The following is a 17102-nucleotide window of genomic DNA, read 5'->3' on the forward strand; positions in this document are numbered from 1 at the left end:
AGGTGAACACGCGTGCACACGACACCAACGGCATGGGGTGTGATCTTGGAAACCACCCTTCTTGGAAAGCCCAAGGGCAGCCGGATGGAAGGTTTAGTCTGTCCCATGACAGCGGCACTGCCCGCACTCCCCAGGGTGTCAACGGTGCTAGGACAGGACCTACAAGCATCAGAGGAGGAGACGGAAACAGAACAAGCACCTTGCCACCAGGAACACTGCCGCCTGCCGGGGAGACCGGGAGTTCAGACGGGCTGGAGCTGGGCGCTGGCCCAACAGGACTTGACCGATGGCTGGGCTTCTGCTCAGATAATCCAGCTGCTTTTTTCCTCTGGGCAGCGATCTGGGAGAGGACACTGTCTACGCTGCCACCTGAGGAAAGAAGAATAGGAATGACTGCCAAGGTCCAAAGCACTGCACCGTGGGCAGTGGATGTCAGGGGCTGACCCAGCTGAGCCGAAACCACATCGCCCAGACCATCCTCTGGCTCTGGGTCAGGGCTGACCACAGGACTGCGTATGACAACTGGCAGGTGGACAGGCCACCGAGGCTCCAGTTTCTGCTCACTTTCCACCACACCATGGCCAACTCAGCCTTCAGCAGGCCAGACACCAGGCCAGCCCTGGGTTACCACAGCAGCCCCTCCCAGTGCCCTCTAACAGCCACACACATTGCCCCACCAGGGCTCCTCCAACACCATCCAACACCCTCCCCAGCTCCGCATTCTGAACCTCACATCCCCAGCTACTCCCACTGTGTCAATAGCTGTGTCAATAGCCTTCTCACTCCATAACATTCAGGGGCTCAGCTTCCTTGCTTGACTCATGATTGCCACGTTCCCTCTCCCTGTTTCTCCAAACCTATCAGCAACCTTGAATTATGATGAAGGGAAAGGGGAAAATGATAATATCCAGGGCTAGGGAGGGCATCAGAGGGGGAACACTGATAACTACGATTTACAGGGCACTGACCAGGTGTCAGGCACTGCTGGAAATATTTTACATGTATAAATAGGGCCGTTCTGGAAGGCAAAATGGAAAGCTTCAAAAACAGGCAAACCCATTGACCCTGCCACCCTGATTCAAAGGCACTTACATTAAGCAAATCACTAAGCAAGTGTGTAAGCCCAGTGCTCTGAAGCCATTACTTAGAGTGGGATCTACAGGAGCAAAAATCTGGAACAGCCTCAGTGTTCAACAAGAGGGAACTGGTTAATTAAAATTGTGACACCTCACATGAGTGGAAGGCTGTTTGGTTATTTAAAAGATGCTGTCCACAGGGAACTCTGTTCAATGTTATGTGGCAGCCTGGATGGGAAGGGAGTTTGGGAGAGAATGGATATATGCATGTGTATGGCTGAGTCCCTTTCAGGCTGTCCACCTGAACATATCACAACATTGTTAACTGGCTATGTGCTAAGTCACTTCAGTTGTGTCCAACTCTTTGCAACCCTATGGACTGTAGCCCACCAGGGTCTTCTGTCCATGGGATTCTCCAAGCAAGATTACTGGAGTGGGTTGTCATGCCCTCCTTCAGTGCTGCTGCTGCTGCTGCTAAGTCGCTTCAGTCGTGTCCGACTCTGTGCGATCCCATAGACGGCAGCCCGCCAGGCTCCCCTGTCCCTGGGATTCTCCAGGCAAGAACACTGGAGTCGCCATTTCCTTCTCCAGTGCGTGAAAGTGAAAAGTGAAAGTGAAGTCACTCAGTTGTGTCCAACTTTTAGCGACCCCATGGACTGGCAGCCCACCAGGCTCCTCCATCCATGGGATTTTCCAGGCAAGAGTGCTGGAGTGGGGTGCCATTGCCTTCAGTGCTACTTCAATATAAAATAAAAAGTTTAGAAAATGAAAGAATCTGTAGATACACGTGCATTGTCATAAAAAGGTGGTTACAACATGGAAACAGGCACAGAGAGGGAAAAGGTTGCAAAGCAGAGTATACTCAGAAGTCAGCCTGCCTGCGCGTGGGCCTGGCTCTGCTGTTTCACTGCTGTGTGACTCTGGCTGAGTTAATTGAACTCCCCTGAGCCCGTTCCCCCTTCTGGACTCTGGGGAGGCTACCTCACAGGTTGTTGGAAGACTGAAGGAGATAATCCACTTAAAGGGCACTGTGCCTGGCACACACTAAGTGCTCAAAAACTTATTCTTCTTTCAGAAAGAAGTGAAATGTACCTTGCAAGATATACATCAAAATGTTAACACTGATTCCTAGTGGGTGATATTATACTTTTTTTTGCCTTTTGCTTTAGCTGGTTTTCAAGCTTTCCCACAAGAAGCATGCATTACATTCCTATGATGGCATAAAGCATGGTGCCTTCCTGCAAAGCTCGCTTTACTTAATCCTGGATGCCCTAGGAGAAGACTAGAAAGTATCCTGTAACCAGCCACATTACCTTTTTCCATATTCTGTTTTGTTTGTTTTTTTTACAGCATTTACTATTTTCAGATTAAAAAAAAAAAAAAATTGCCAGGCAAGAATACTGGAGCAGGATGCCATTTCCTTCTTCAAGGATCTTCCCGGATCAGGGATTGAACCCACGTCTCTTGCATCCTCTGCATTGGCAGGTGGGTTCTTTACCACTAGCATCACCTCGAAAACCCCCACTTAAACATCTATTCAAAATTATCTGTTTGCACCAGAATACAACTTCCTACAAAACTGACTTTGAATTTTTTATTGCTACGTGTTCTATCACCTAGACTTTGGCTTATATCTAATAAGTGGCCAGAAATATTTTCTGAAAGAATATGGTAAATAAATGTAATGACTGAAAACAAGTAAACTTAAAGAGAAGGAAAGTATGCCATAAGCCCAAAATAATGGTAGGGCAAACGGCTTTGAGTTTTAATTGTCACCTCCTTGCTGTGTACTCCTGGGCAAATCCATTAACCACTCTGAGCTTCAGTTCCTTCATTTGTTCATTGAAGAATCAGGATGAGAAGATACCTAAGGTTTAACCTTCAGGGATTTTAAACACCACAAAAACACTATTCATTTCTCTTAGTTTCTTGCAAAATTTTCTAACAAAATAGACCATTACAGACTATCTCTTCCCTTACCACTCCCCACTTCCTTGCCCTAAGAAACTGCATAAAACAGACTCGGATTGTGAATTCACTGAAAAATCCTTTAGGCACATCAAGGAGAAAGACAGTGCGCATGCAGTGGTCTCAAGGACTGTCTGCAGTTCACACCCTCAACCCTAAGTGATCTTCCTGTGTTCCTGGAGTGGGCTGCCTGGGTACCCACCTGAGCGGTTATGCAGCTCCCCACCATGCCTGCTCATGCCTCCTCCCCCACTGGAGCCACCAGAGGAATGAGGTGAGTGGTTGAAGTTTCCAGAATTGGCGGGGGAGGCTGGGCTTCTGGAGAGAGATGGAAATTTAACTGGCCTGACGAGAGTCTGCAAGAATAAGGCAGATATGGCAGTTAGGGTGTGCTGTTCATTCCATCTGACACACAGGTCATGATGGGGAGGGCCCTGGAGTTCAGCTGGCCCATCCTAGCCGATCCTTGCTCAGTCTGCGAGGAGGCCCCCAAGGGATGGGAGTGCACATCTACCTGCTGACAACTCGACCAACCACTAGCTCAGGCTAAGCCCCTGTGACACCACTTCCCACAGGTCACCCACCTCCTCCCATGTGGTGGACTTAACATAAACCCACTCTGTCTCTTTTAAACACTTCCAGGCACCAGGGCCTTGGTCTTCAACTAGTGATTTGTCATTACAACAGTCCAGGAAGGCAGCAGCAAGCACCAGGGGGTCAGACAGAGACGGGGGCTCTGAGTGGCTCCTGTCACTCAACACAAAGCAGCAGGGTCAGGGTCTAAGTCCCTGAATCTCCATTGTCTACAGTCTGCTCGTGTGGGTATCAGCTCCCACATTGAGAGGGACCGCCTCAGTGCATCACAGCAACACACTGAGGGCCAGCAGGTCAGAAACCACCATGGTCAGAAGGACAGAAGTCACACTCTGGTTCCAAGAAAACTCTAGGAGCACACAGAGCGGTCTCCAGTGTTTGAGTCTAGTCCAGAACCTGTGCAATAATGTGGTGTGGAGCCTGATTAAAGCCAAGAACCTGATTTTGGGTCCCAGCATCCTCAACCCCACTTGGCTCGGTGACCTTCAGCAACTACCTCCGTTCTCTGGGTTGTTGGTTCATCTATTAAAGGGAACATTGGGTTAGATCAGGTCTTCAACCTATGTTCCTCAGAGCTCCAGGATTCCAGGGAGAGGGGCTTCCACTTTCGTTCACTCTAATCTGCTTACATATTTAATTCCTTTGTAGGGTTTCATTAGACAAAGGAGTATCACTCACTTAAAAGAAAATAAAAAGCTACAGCCCCCCTAGATCAGAAGGGATCTGAGGTCCCTCTGCCTGCAATCCATCACGACATCAGACAGTAGTAGATGAAACGTCGAAGTGTGTGAACTGGACAACTTACACTGTCCGTGCTCCCTCCACCCGCGGGGTGGCCTCTGCCGGCTCTCTGAGGCAGCACAGTCTTCATGGGGTCTGCCTTCCCGTTGTGACATGTCCGGGAATGATCCGAGCTCCACAGCTCAAAGCTGGAAGGGGGCAAGAAAGGGGGGATGACTGCCTTCAGCTTGTCGCTCGGGAGTCTGGTGAAGGGGGCTCCATTTCGAAGCTGAAAAAGACAGGCTGTGGGTTAGGCAAGCCCCAGGAGGGCTCCTAGCTCTGGGAAGAAGACTCCAGGTCTCCCCTGCTTCTCAGAGAATGGCAGCACCCCCGAATCCCATCCCCCATCACAGCCAAGCCAGAAACCCACGTGATGTTCTCAGCTCTCCTCCCAGCAAGTGAGTGATACCCTCGTCTGCTCTGCTCCACAACCCCAGGTTCTCTTGGGTCTGTGCACAGCAACAAGACTAGCACAGGGGGAGAGGCTGCAGAGAGCCACGGGGGAGTCTAGAAGTGCTGGTTGTGCTGTGCTGGGAGAGGGCCCTGCAGACCAAGGGAATGGAATGCAGGAAGGACTGGAGACAAGAGGAGCAAGACCAGTGTGCAGAACAGCAAGGAGGCTGGTGTGGCCAGAGCCGGGGTTCCAGGAGGCGGGGATGAGGGCACTGGCAGGCCCAGGCTGGCTCTCTGCAAGCCCAGCAGACACCCCCATCCCCCATCCCCCCACCTCCTTCCTGCTCTAGCCACACCTCCCACTGCTGACATTTTTAACTGCAATTTTATTTTAAGTTTTGAAAATGCGATTTGGGGTCAGTATAAAATCCACACCATGATAACTGGTGGATCATCAAGGAAAAGCTTTCACGTGGTCCACAGTAACTTTAATTAATAAAAGACAGTGAACTTGGTGCCAGATGGTTCTTTGCAGGGAAGGGCATCCCACAGCTAAACCTGCCTCGGGAGCCAGGCAGGCGGGCATCTCCGCAAGGATGGCTGCAAACGCCTACTCAGCAGAGCACCCTGGCCATCCTCCATCTGCCACCAGGCAGGTGGGCACACCGCCGCCCTCTACAGGGCATAAAGAGGTGGGACAGGAGAGCAACAAGATGGGAAGTGGGGAGCTTCCTGGGTTCCCATCCAGGCACTGTCCTTCTTTTCTGAGAGTCCGTGAATAAGGGCTGACCCCTCTGGACCTCAACAACTTCATCGGCATAAGGATAATTCATCAGAGCTGTGAAAACAAAAACTAGGAACCCCAAAGTCCAGCAGGTCAATCTTGGATAAAGAGATGATGGAATGTTACATCATTTAATCATTGGATGCATTGGGGCCAAAGAGTGTTTCTGACACAGAAAAGATGGTCATGACAAACTGTTAGTACAGCAGGTTCAGCACAATGGGGGAAGATAACAGTGCATCACCGGCTCAATGGACATGAACTTGGGCAAACTCCGGGAGACAGTGATAGGGAGGTCTGGCGTGCCACAGTCCATGAGGTCACAGAGTCGGACATGACTTAGACACTGAACAACAATAAAAGTGCCTGACCTGGCATGGTTTTTTGGGATATAGGTGAGTGAATATATGCAAACTGCAACAAATACTTAATAAGCATTTGGCTGGTACATATTTAGTGCTGTGCTAAGTATTTGTTTATTATATATAGCATGATATCATATTCACAGATACAAAAAAATGATTAGGAAAAATACTCAAAAGATATATGACACAAAATGTCAATCATGATTATATCTGGATGTGTGACCAAGGGCAATTTTTTCTTTATACTTTACTGCATCTTCCAAAAATTCAATAAGATAATTTCTGTCTACATACTGAAAGCAATTATTGCTATTTAATAACATTATCCAATGTTGTAAGTCCCACGGTCAGTGTGCAGATACCAATTTATACCTATCTCACAGCAGGGCAGAGCAGACAGACCCCATCAGGGCCCCAAAGATCCTGGGGTAGCTTAGTTCTTTGGGGGCACCTCTGCTTCCTTCTTCTCTCCAACACTGCCCTCTCCTGGCCAGCCTCCAGATTAGGGCCTCAGAGTTAAAGGGACTTGAGCCCAACTCCAACCAGGAGACTCTCATTTCAGAGAAGAGAAATGAAGCCCAGAGAAGTGAGGTAACACATCCAAGGTCACACAGCAGATAAATAAGAGTTCACTCTGGGTCAGACGTTATGTTAAGATCTTCCTGGAGATTATACTTAAAAACCACAACCATGAGGGACAGCATCTCCTACGGAAGAGAAGGCTAGCTATTGCCTAATATCCATCCTCCATATCTCCTTCACAGACATGCCTGATAGATAAGCACATGACCAACTTGGAACAAAGACTTCTATGCAGTGTGAATGGGCCATGTGACTAAATTCTGGCCCATTTTATGTTCGCAAAAAGTGATGTGTGAATTTCCAGGAAACTTCTTTACAGACACCTGGCCTGTGCCCATGGTCACCTCTTCTCCAGTCATCTTTGCTGTCAGCTGGAATGAAGCAGTAACGGATGGAGCTCTGGCAGCCATCTCAGACCAAGAGGTAACCTTGGTAGTAGAAGCCATGCCAGGGAGACCAACAGGTAAAAGGAACCCAGATCTCTAATTCTATGGATCAATGAACCAGTCTTGAACTTCACTTACTTTAAATATCCTGTCAAATTTATGCCAATCATTCGGGGATTTTGTTACTCACAGCTGAACCTAAAACTGATACATTTCTAATTTATAGATGAAGACACTGCGGCCTCTCTGAAGCTGGAAATATACTCTCTTCTTTGACTCCTGTCTCCTTGGCTCTCCATAAAATGGTAAGTCCAATGTCACCATCAGTTCCTCCCCTGACACGGCCCCTGTACTCAGTGCTACCTCCCTGATAACATGATCAGGGCTTAGCCCTGGCTGCTAAGTACCAGCACAGCCCTACCCAGAATTTAGGGCTGGCATCTATTCTGATTCCTTGGTGCCAGAGATATACCCATTGCTAAACATTTTGACATCGACCCCATCTGTAACCACCACAAAGAAAGACAAATGTGACCACATCCCTCCTTATAAGTCAATCCACTAACGATTGGAAGAGATCTGAAATGCTTTTAGAAAAGCCCCACACTCACCATGGTTGTCAATAACACATCTTCCTTTTCTCCTCTTGTGCTCCCAGTACCTGAGAAACAAATGGAAGTTTCCTGAAATGACCCCCTCCCCCAACCACAACGAATTCACAGCATGAGGACAGGTGACCAGGTCAGCCTTCATCCTGGAAAACCAACTCTCTTGAGTGATTAAATATTTAATAATAATTGGTATTCAATACTTGAAGAGAAAAGAAGCATTTAAAAGCTATCTTAGAGTGTGTTTGCAGCTTTTCCATAAACCATTGTCATGCTGGGTCAGACAGTGGTATGTCGAGCTCAATAGTCTGTCTCAAACAATGGTACCCAAGGAACTAGTCCAGGTATGGAGAGTCGGACTGTTAGAACGGATCTGACCTAATCAGTTTTCCAGTGTGGGAATCTTCTTCAGTGCCCTGGCAAAGTCATCCAAGCTGTTGACTATCTCCAGTGGTGGGGAGTTCACTATCCCCACTCCAACCCTAGTAACTCATTCTACTTCAAAACACTGCTGGTGGGTGCAGACCAATCACATTTGGCAAGAAGGAAAATCTCCTATCAAAGGCTAGGGAGAGACAGTGACTGGCCAAAGGTTTCTCAACAGGGCATGCAGGACAGGAAGCCCGGATTTGCTGCCAGCCTCCCCATTCTACCCTTAGCAGTCAGTCCCTTAGATGAACTTCTGTCCCTTAAGTCTTCACCAAACTGGCCATTCTGCGCCAGTGTCACATCCCAACATCATCATCTCTCTGCCATCAGCCCAGGAGTGGGGATGAAGGGCAGAGGAAGAGGGCAAAGAGGTTCAGGCTTTGACCATTCTGGAAATCCTACCACACATGCAACTTTTTCTTACCATTGTCTTTGGTCATGGGGGCCACATCGGGGAGCCCAGAGCGGCTGGTCTTGTCCAGGGGTGCCGCCCTCATTGTGGAGTCCAGTGCTGGCTCTGGCTCATCACAGAAAGGCAATGGCTGGTTGCTGGACAGCCCACGAGGCAGTGTTTGCATCAGTTTAAGCTTCCGGAACCGATTAGACATTCGATTCCACCAGGACTGCCAAGGGAATGCAGAGCAGAGGTCAAGCCCCAACAATACCGAGCCCAGGGAGAGCAACCACCCTCCACACGTGCCCCACCTCCCCTCTCCTGGGCCCACTGAAGGCATTACCCATCAACCACAGTACCCTTAGTTCTCTCCAAATCCTTCCTGACCCAGCCTGCAGAGGGCCTTTCCAATAGTCTGGAGGTGGCAGGGAACCCAATTTGCTAACACCCTACATCAATCTCCTCATTACACAGTCTGAGACACAGAGACCCAGCCATGTCGACTTGCTGGACATCTTAGAGTCCAAGAGGGATGGACAGATGGACACAGAGGCAACACCAAACACCTTAACATCTCAAGCTACATAACCTCCTTCCCCCTATTCCAGTAACAATGTGAGAGCTATCAGGTTGTCCACTCCAAGGCCTGGGCCATCTGCTCCTGCAGCTGATGCCTCTTCACCTAGAGAGAGGACAGGTGCCACCCCCAGGGCATCTACACAACCCCACGAGAGCTCAGAGGTTACTGGCATGGCACCAAAGGGAGGCTGCGAGGCCCTGGTCTACAGAGATGGCAGTAAGGCAAGGATGACGAGATCTATGCAAACAACACTGAGAGGAAGGATCCAGGGCCTTGGGTGAGCAACAGACATGAGAAGAATGCCAAGTCTGCAGATCTGAGAAAGTGTTGGAACCCCAGCCAGGAAAAGGGAAAAAATAATTTTGATTTTCAACAAGCAGAGCAGGGCTGGGAGGATAAGACATTCAAAGAGAAACATTCAACTTGCAGTTTAGAAATAAGCGGCTGGAGCTTGGTTTCTGGGGCTTCCAGTAGCAGCTGATGGGGGCCTGTGGACCACAGACAGGCCCTAGAATGTGCAGTCAGCAAATACTGTCCACACTGAAGCACAGGCCACAGACAGATGGCCAGGGAGGAGAGGTGTTCGAGGCTAGCCAGCTCAGCACTACATCATGCAAAAAATGTTAACCATTCTCTACATTTATAAATTGCATTTCTGCATCAAAATCTGGGGTTTTAGTTTCTCCTGAAAACGAAGGGAAGATGTAGCAACATGGACCCACACACTTGCAAGCAGCCACTACTGCCACTAAGTGGCTACGATCACCTCCGTTTTCCCTGGTCACCACCGTTCCTTACTGCTCACCTCCAGTTTACTTCCTGCCCCTACTGTTAACCCTACTTGTTACCCTGTCCTAAAGCAGCTCTGGGTAATGAGGAAGTGGCAAGCATCTTCCCGCTTCACCTATCCAGGCATGGCTCTCTGATGCTCTTCAAGACAGGAAAAGGCAAACCTTGAGCCCGCCTTTGTCATCAGGCAGCACCGGGACACTCCAGGGCTGTCGGACCTTCGAGTGGGGCAGAGGTGGTGGGTGGCTGGGCCGGCCTTTGTCTTTATTCACCTGCATGCAGACAGATGCCAGCAGTCGAACAAGTTCCGTGTCTATGGACACAAAAGGCAGCCTTTTACCTGCAAATATGTCTGTTGGGCCATGGGGGCAGGGGTCTCAAGACGACCCTCAGCAGCCTGAGAACTCAGTCCCGCAGTGCCAGCGCCTGTGTTACTCCAGGATCCAGGTGCCCCTGCCTCTCCACTGGCTCTTCAGAAGGGGCGCACATGGCAGCAGGGTTTAATCCACTTAAACAGAAATAAAAAGCAGATGCCCTGTCCTACCAGGAGGGCAGAGGGGTGAAGTGTTTAAAAAGTAGAGGCTCTACAGCCAGATGACTGAAGTTGGAATTCTGCCTCTGTTCTTCCCAGGCTGTGTAACTGCAGGTCAATCAAGGGGTGACAGTACCCACCACATAAAGGTGTCTAAAGGACCTGAGGGAATTCCTAACATATGGCAAGTGCTTAAGAAAATTAAGTAGCATTAGTTGTTATTATTAACTCAACTAGGCTATTAAAAAAGCAACAAGCAGAATTGAGAAAAAAATACTATGAACTATGAATATGCTTTTCTCTTGACTGTTGCTTTTTTTTTTTTCTCTCCAGCATGTGTCTCTTTGAAAATTTCAGGCAAAAACTTCATTTGAAAACCCACTAGGAAAAAAAATCCACTGGGGTAGGTTGTTTTATTGGGAAAGGCAGGGAGGATGAATGGAGGGAAGGAAGAGACACAGTGGAAGAGATAAAGCTGTTGGAGAAAAGCCTGGGTGCGATGCAGTCCAGGGTCCCTGGCAGACTACACGCAAGGAGAGAGACCATGCGACCTGCGTGGAGGGCCCACCTCTCCAGCCAGGGTCAGTTACTCCTGGGCACATCCTCTCTGCGAGGATAAGATGGAACCAGCATGTATCTGTGACAAGGGGGTCCCACAGGAGGGGAGGGTGAGGGGGTGGTTGTGCTGGCAGTGAGGAAGGGCACTTGGCCTGCTGCCCCCATACTGAGAGGCAGCGGGAGCCCCTCCACTCGAGGAGGCAGAATCCTCCCCTCCCCAAGTCAGCAGGGTAGGATCCAGCTCAGGACTCAGAGGCTGTTAGGTCAGAAGAGCCTTCCAGCTTCTCCCTCTCTGGGCTAAAACTTGGGGGTCCCAGGAGAGACCCCTTACCCCTTGAGTTAGCTAACGGGAGGCCACAGGTTCCAGAGGAAGGCCTGTCAAAGTGGCAGAGGGTCCAAGGTCCTAGCAGGTGCTAGCTGGGGGTTAGTAATGTTGACAAGACCCTTGACCTGGAGCTTCCACCTACACAATAAGCCAAGACGGTCCCTGCTTGTCTATTCTCCTTGTCCACAGGGGCCTGTTTCCTCCTGAGTCACTCAGTTTCCAGCTAAGAGGCACAGATACCATTCCAGGATTTGTGTGGATGGCCAAGGCCTTCCTGCCTGGAGACTCCTGGAAGGCTGGAGCCAGAAGAGGCCTCAGGGACTAGCCAGTCCCAGCTGTGCCCATTCTCCCCAATGGCCTTCACTTGGGAGAAGTGAAGACTTGCCTGAGGCTCTGTGGGGAGCTCTGGGGGCTTGACAGTGGCTTCTGCCTTGAATACGCAAGTGCTTACACACAGGGGATGATCTGGATTCCCAGCCAGAAAACCCAGCAGGTTTAAAACGCTTTTCCTAAAACAACCCACCAGGATCGCTCAGCAGCATCACTAGGTCAAAGGCTGTGTACCCATTTTTTGCACGAAGAGTAACATCAGCTCCTTGGTTTAGCAGATATTTGACAATCTCTTTGTTCCTGTGGAAGAAAGAAAAAGCCTGAGTGAGACCTGCTGAAAGGGAAAATGTGGCCTTGCTCCTGGGCAACAAGAGCGGTGGCTTTAACTCCAGCAGCATCCGTGCACGTGAAAGAGGGCTCGGAAAGCTGTCTCCCAGCCCTTGTTCCCTACCCTGCGGGCAGTCATGACAGAAATCAAAGCCTGAGTGCTCCTTCCATGAATAAAATGAAAACACAAGGCTCTGCCCCCAAACCACCGGCTCCCAGGACCACACACAGACCCCATCCCTCCTGCCCCTCACTGGGACCTGATTGAAGTCCTCCGGCAGGCCAGAGTCTTTGATGTGGAAGTCTGAGGATCAAATGAGGAAGAAAATCACTTTCAGAGGACACAGGAGAGTGCTCTGATCACCTGAAGTGGGGCAAGGACGGAGCCCCTAATTTGGAATCAGATCACCACTGATCAAGTGCAAGGCTATGTGCAAATCCCTGCCCCTTGGTCAGCCTGCCCCAAGGAGGAGGCATCCAGGAAGGAAGAGGGGTGAATGGATGAGAAGGGATGCGGAAGCACCAGGTAACACTGCCGAGGCAATAGGAAATCTGGACACAAAGGGTAGGAATGCAGGACAGACCAAGCCTGCACCGTTTTGAGTGTCTCAGCATCTTCACAATGGGCAGGGTGCTTATCTGCAGCATCTCAGGACCAGCAATCCATCAGGCACCCAATTTCAGCCCAGGGCACCCTCTTAGGCTCCCTGATGAGGGGACGGGGCTGGCACTGACCCATGGTAGGTAGCCTGCATGAGGGCTGTCCAGCCGTGGGCACTGTCCTGCTTGTCCACGTCGGCATGCCTCTCCACCAGCAGCTGCACCAGAGGCAGCTGTCCCATGACAGCTGCCAGCATCAGTGGGGTGGCCCCATCCCCGTTAACCAGGTTCACATGGTTGGGGTCTTCATCAGCAATCTCTTTGACCAGCTGAAAGTTTCCTGCCAAAGAAGCAGAAGTCCCGGTGATCCACGGGCCTGGCACTGCAGGATGATTTACCCAGTGGCTTCCTGTAACAAATGTGCTGAGCTGGCCTCTGTACTGGGTGGCTGCACCTCGCAGGGGCTATAAAGATGAGTCAGAGGTAGCCCCTACTCTCCAATCCTTCAGTCTACAAGGGATGGAGGCAAGCACGCAAATAGCTTTACTGAAAGAGAGACGCGTTATTGATATCTTAAGAGAAGAGTGATGATGAGGGGCAATGCACATGCAGAAAGAGAGCCCAGGTCTCCCTAAAAGGTGAGGATCAGGGTGGGCTTCCTGGAGGTGGAGGTCTGTTTCAGGAGAGGCAATTCTACTAAATAGTTCTTTATTACAAAGAGAGTGGAGTAGGCAGCCAGCATTTCAGAGGTAAGTAAAAGTTAGGACATAGCCACAGGGTCTAGCAGGAGAAGCAGAGGGGGCCTGAGAAAACAATCTGTAAGTTGTGTGCAAAGCACCATAACTACCAGCCTCCAGGGTCTGAACCTCCCTGGGTGAAACCAGAGTCAGGAAACAGCAAAACACCTGTGTCTTCCTCAAATACTCTGGGTGGCCTGAAAAGGACTATCAATATTAGTTTGGGAGAAACAGTACTGTATTCTTAAATATCCAAAAAGATTTTCTAAAGCGCTTACCCATTTTTAACGCGTGGAAAATATCAGGTCGCCTTTTCTCCTCATCTGGGTAAACAAAGATTTTTAAAAGTTAACCACGGAAAAGTGTAAAATAACAGAAAAGTCACAAGGGTGTAACGACCCAGCCCACCTTTAAAAATGATTTACTTTTCACAAGCAATCTAATCAGAGACCTAGGTAATGGACTAACTCCAGCAGCCCTTCTGGAAGGGTTATCATCAGACTGTCTGAAAACACTTCAGAGACAGACTGTGGGAGGTCATCTGGCCCGGAAAACATGAATAAGCAGACTATTTCCGGATCCCACAACTCATAAAGCAGTCTTTTTTAGGCATTCCAAATTTTGGAATGTCCTTTCTCAGATATAATAGAAAAGTATAGTCTTGGGAAAGTCTGTATTCCTATGAAGATTTTAAGAAGAAACAATGATTCTTTTATTCTAAAAAGTAAATGTACAACCATGAAGTAATTCCAGAGCAGGTTTTCATTCTAATACCTAAGACACTGGGCAGCTAAGCCCAGAGGAGGTCATGGTTGCCAATGCTAATATTTGCTTTCTTTCCCAAATAAGCAGCCATCTGAGTGATTCTGAAGGTCACCTATGACCCAAACCTGCAGATGCTCCCATCTGATATCTTCATGCTAGGCCTCGCTGCACCCACCCAATGCCAGCCCCTTCCTTATCTGTTCTCCATCACCCTCCTTGAAGCTAGAGCTAGTGGGTAACCTGCTCCGTCCTGTCAGAAAGTAGCCACCCTCACGACTAGTCTTCTCGCTGGTAAGAGCCAACACAGGACATTCCTTTGACTAATACCAGAGGTCAGAGCAGCTGCAGGAGAAAACCTGTGACTCTGGGCCACATCCCTGGTCTTGATCGGCCTCCACCAGCAGCTGGAAGAAGGTGCAGAGTGGCACAAGGAGTCTGGAGCCAGGGTGTCTGGATCCACGTATTCCCAGAGAGATGTGTCTCCTTATCACTGATAATGCAGACAACATGCTAACATGGAGAGCAGGCGGTGGTTGCAGGGGTGGATAATATAGATGGGAAAACACTCCAGAAATTTTTAAGCTCTATACAAACAGCTTCCCTCTTAGCTCAGTTGGTAAATCATCTGCCTGCAATGCAGGAGACCCAGGTTTGATTCCTGGGTAGGGAAGATACCTTCGAGAAGGAAATGGCAACCCACTCCAATGTTCTTGCCTGGAGAATCCCATGGACAGAGGAGCCTGACAGGCTATATTCCACGGGACTGCAAGAGTCAGACACAACTTAGCGACTAAACCACCACCACCACACAAACAGTGATTTCTGTTATCTTTCCTAGTGACCAGCACTCACCCCAGAAAGGGCACCAGTTAACTCCAAGGCACTTATAGCAAAGTATAGACAGGGCCATGGAACCAAGTGCCTAATTCTGCCTTTGAGATACTATAAAGAAATGATTATGAAACTTCATTAAAAAAATATGTCTCATTCCTTTAAGTGTTGAAGAGTCTAATTTGCTATAGGCCACAGCCAAGACTCTTTGACAGAAAAGAATGTGTCAACTGGGCCTAGTGTTGGTTGCTAAGCAACCATCTGGTACAAACGAATCAATGACAGTCTAGCCTGACCTCAGGAGGCTGGAGCAGCTATGCTCGATGCCAGCTGACCCTGGGCTGGTCCCTTCCTCATTCTGGGCTCCAATTATTGCATCAATATCAGAGCAACTCCAAGGACCCCTCCACAGCCCAGGGAATGATCACAGTGAGGGTGAGGAGGGTGTCACAGTGACGATCACAGCCTCAAGGGTACCCTTTCCTGCAGCTAATGTGAGGGAGAGAGCTGGGAGCCTCCAAGGCCCTGATGGCGGGGTGGTGGTTTCCTAGCACCTCACAAAAAGAGCTGGGGTCAAATACTATTTGTTTAATAATCTGTCATTATTAGTAACATGGCTCTTTTGAAGGCTCTTCTCTGAGAGCCTGAAAATGGAGCACTTTCTCAGCTCCTGCAACTCAGCTGAACTCCCAGCTCCTCTCGGGGGCCACCCAATGACCTGCTTCACATGGTGGCCTGCACCACCCAGTACCTCCACTGCTCCCAAATCCTCCACCTCGCCCCCGTTTTCTTCCTCACCACAGTACTTACCACTACCTTACTATGTAACTTATTTAACATGCTTATTTCCTACTTCTTGCCTGTCTCTCCTCCAGAAGCCAAGGTCCTCAAGGGCAGAGGTTGGATCTGGTTTGTTCACTGGGGCCTAGAATGGTACCTGGTACATTGGCAGTCAACAAATACTTGCAGAATACTGGAATGAACAAATGATGAATACAAATCCACTTTGGTAGCTTCCACTCACTGCTCTCTATGTGCCAGGCTCCAGGGTATTCTGGGGTACTACCAGCATTATCTTCCTACTGCTCAAGGGACCTCACAAGGCAAGTGCATTCGTTACACCTGTTTTATGAAAGAGGACATTGGAGTCCTAGAGGGACAATGAACATGCCGAGGCCTCCCAGCCACAAAGTGAGAGCTGAGCCTCAAACGCATGTCTGCTCAACAGGGAAGTCTGCTCGTAACCGTGACCTGGTCCTGTCAGTTACGACAGCAAAGGTAACAGGTGACGGCAGCTGCTGGCATCTCTCACGTGCTCTCTCTGGGCTGGGGTGGCCTCATTTGATTCTCGCAGTGGTCCTGGGAGGCAGGGGACCTCACTTACGGAAGACAAAATGGAAACTTGGAGAATGGAGGCAACTGGTCAAGGTCTCTCAGCCAGCACAGTCACGTCCAGGTGGAGCCAGGTAGAGGGTGACCTTGGCTACGCCCACCACTGTGTCTGCACCTCCACATTTTGAGGAGAAGAGGGCATTGCTTCCCCAGAGTGCCAGGGCAGTCTGTAAGGAGGTTCGTGGGGAGCTAAGACCCCAGAAACCCGGCTGGAGGAATCTGAGGAAGGAGGAATCAGCTGCACAAGAGGCACAGCTCAGCACCCATAGGTGGGGCACACGTCCCCGACCACCCACTTCTAGGGCAGAGGCCTTGAGCAAGTCGCTTGACCCCCACCCCAAGCCTGACCTCCCTCACCTGCAACATGGATGAATGCTCCCCAAGGGGGAGGTAAGAGCCTGCCCGTCAGGCGTGGAGGCACAGCAGGGACGGGAGGAGGCAGTTCCCTTTTCCATCTCGGCTACAATCACACCCCAAAGCCTTTAAACGAGGGCAGTGGCCTTGAGTCAAGAAAAACACCCTGGGTGAGACTGGAGCCCTAACTTCTAACTGCAACTCTGGCCGGGACCTGATGCTGAACTGCCATGTTCTGGCCAGAGGGCTCGCACACCAGAGGCCAGCTTGTTTTCTGCTCATGACCTCCTGGTAGTTGCCATTGAGTCCATTCTACACAAGAGACACAGGGAGGCTAAGAGAGAGTTACAAGCATGTCCAGATCCCAGAGGCCCCACAAAGGCTAGACTGGGTGGGGTCACACCCATGCTCTTCCCACGGAACCCCCTACCTCCTAAGTGTCACACAGCTTCCAACAGCCTCTACTCCTCTGACCCTCACTGTCCCCATCCACGCAAAGGTAAGAGATCTCCTGGCTTCAGGCAGGTTTCCTTAGACTTTACTTCTTTTTCCCTTCTGTTTTTGGTGTTCTCTCCATTTTTGCCATCTCTCTGTCGTTGCATGGTTTTACAACATGTTTATTT

The 17102-nt window shown here is 49.8% G+C and overlaps 1 protein-coding gene across 2 annotated transcripts in view; it reads right to left on the reverse strand.

The window, feature by feature from the left end:
* ANKS6 (ankyrin repeat and sterile alpha motif domain containing 6) overlaps nucleotides 1-17102 on the reverse strand; it is a 54026-nt gene that overhangs the window by 28363 nt on the left and 8561 nt on the right. For both annotated transcript variants that reach the window (XM_010807996.4, XM_002689736.6), the window contains exons 3-11: nucleotides 13416-13460; nucleotides 12536-12740; nucleotides 11667-11773; nucleotides 9893-10041; nucleotides 8390-8588; nucleotides 7540-7589; nucleotides 4444-4647; nucleotides 3247-3400; nucleotides 200-369 (exon numbers count right to left, since the gene is read on the reverse strand). In XM_010807996.4, the coding sequence (XP_010806298.2) occupies nucleotides 200-369; nucleotides 3247-3400; nucleotides 4444-4647; nucleotides 7540-7589; nucleotides 8390-8588; nucleotides 9893-10041; nucleotides 11667-11773; nucleotides 12536-12740; nucleotides 13416-13460 (1283 nt within the window). The remainder of the gene's footprint in view (nucleotides 1-199; nucleotides 370-3246; nucleotides 3401-4443; nucleotides 4648-7539; nucleotides 7590-8389; nucleotides 8589-9892; nucleotides 10042-11666; nucleotides 11774-12535; nucleotides 12741-13415; nucleotides 13461-17102) is intronic.

Source organism: Bos taurus, chromosome 8, assembly GCF_002263795.3.
Source record: "Bos taurus isolate L1 Dominette 01449 registration number 42190680 breed Hereford chromosome 8, ARS-UCD2.0, whole genome shotgun sequence".
NCBI classification, from domain to species: Eukaryota; Metazoa; Chordata; class Mammalia; order Artiodactyla; family Bovidae; genus Bos; species Bos taurus.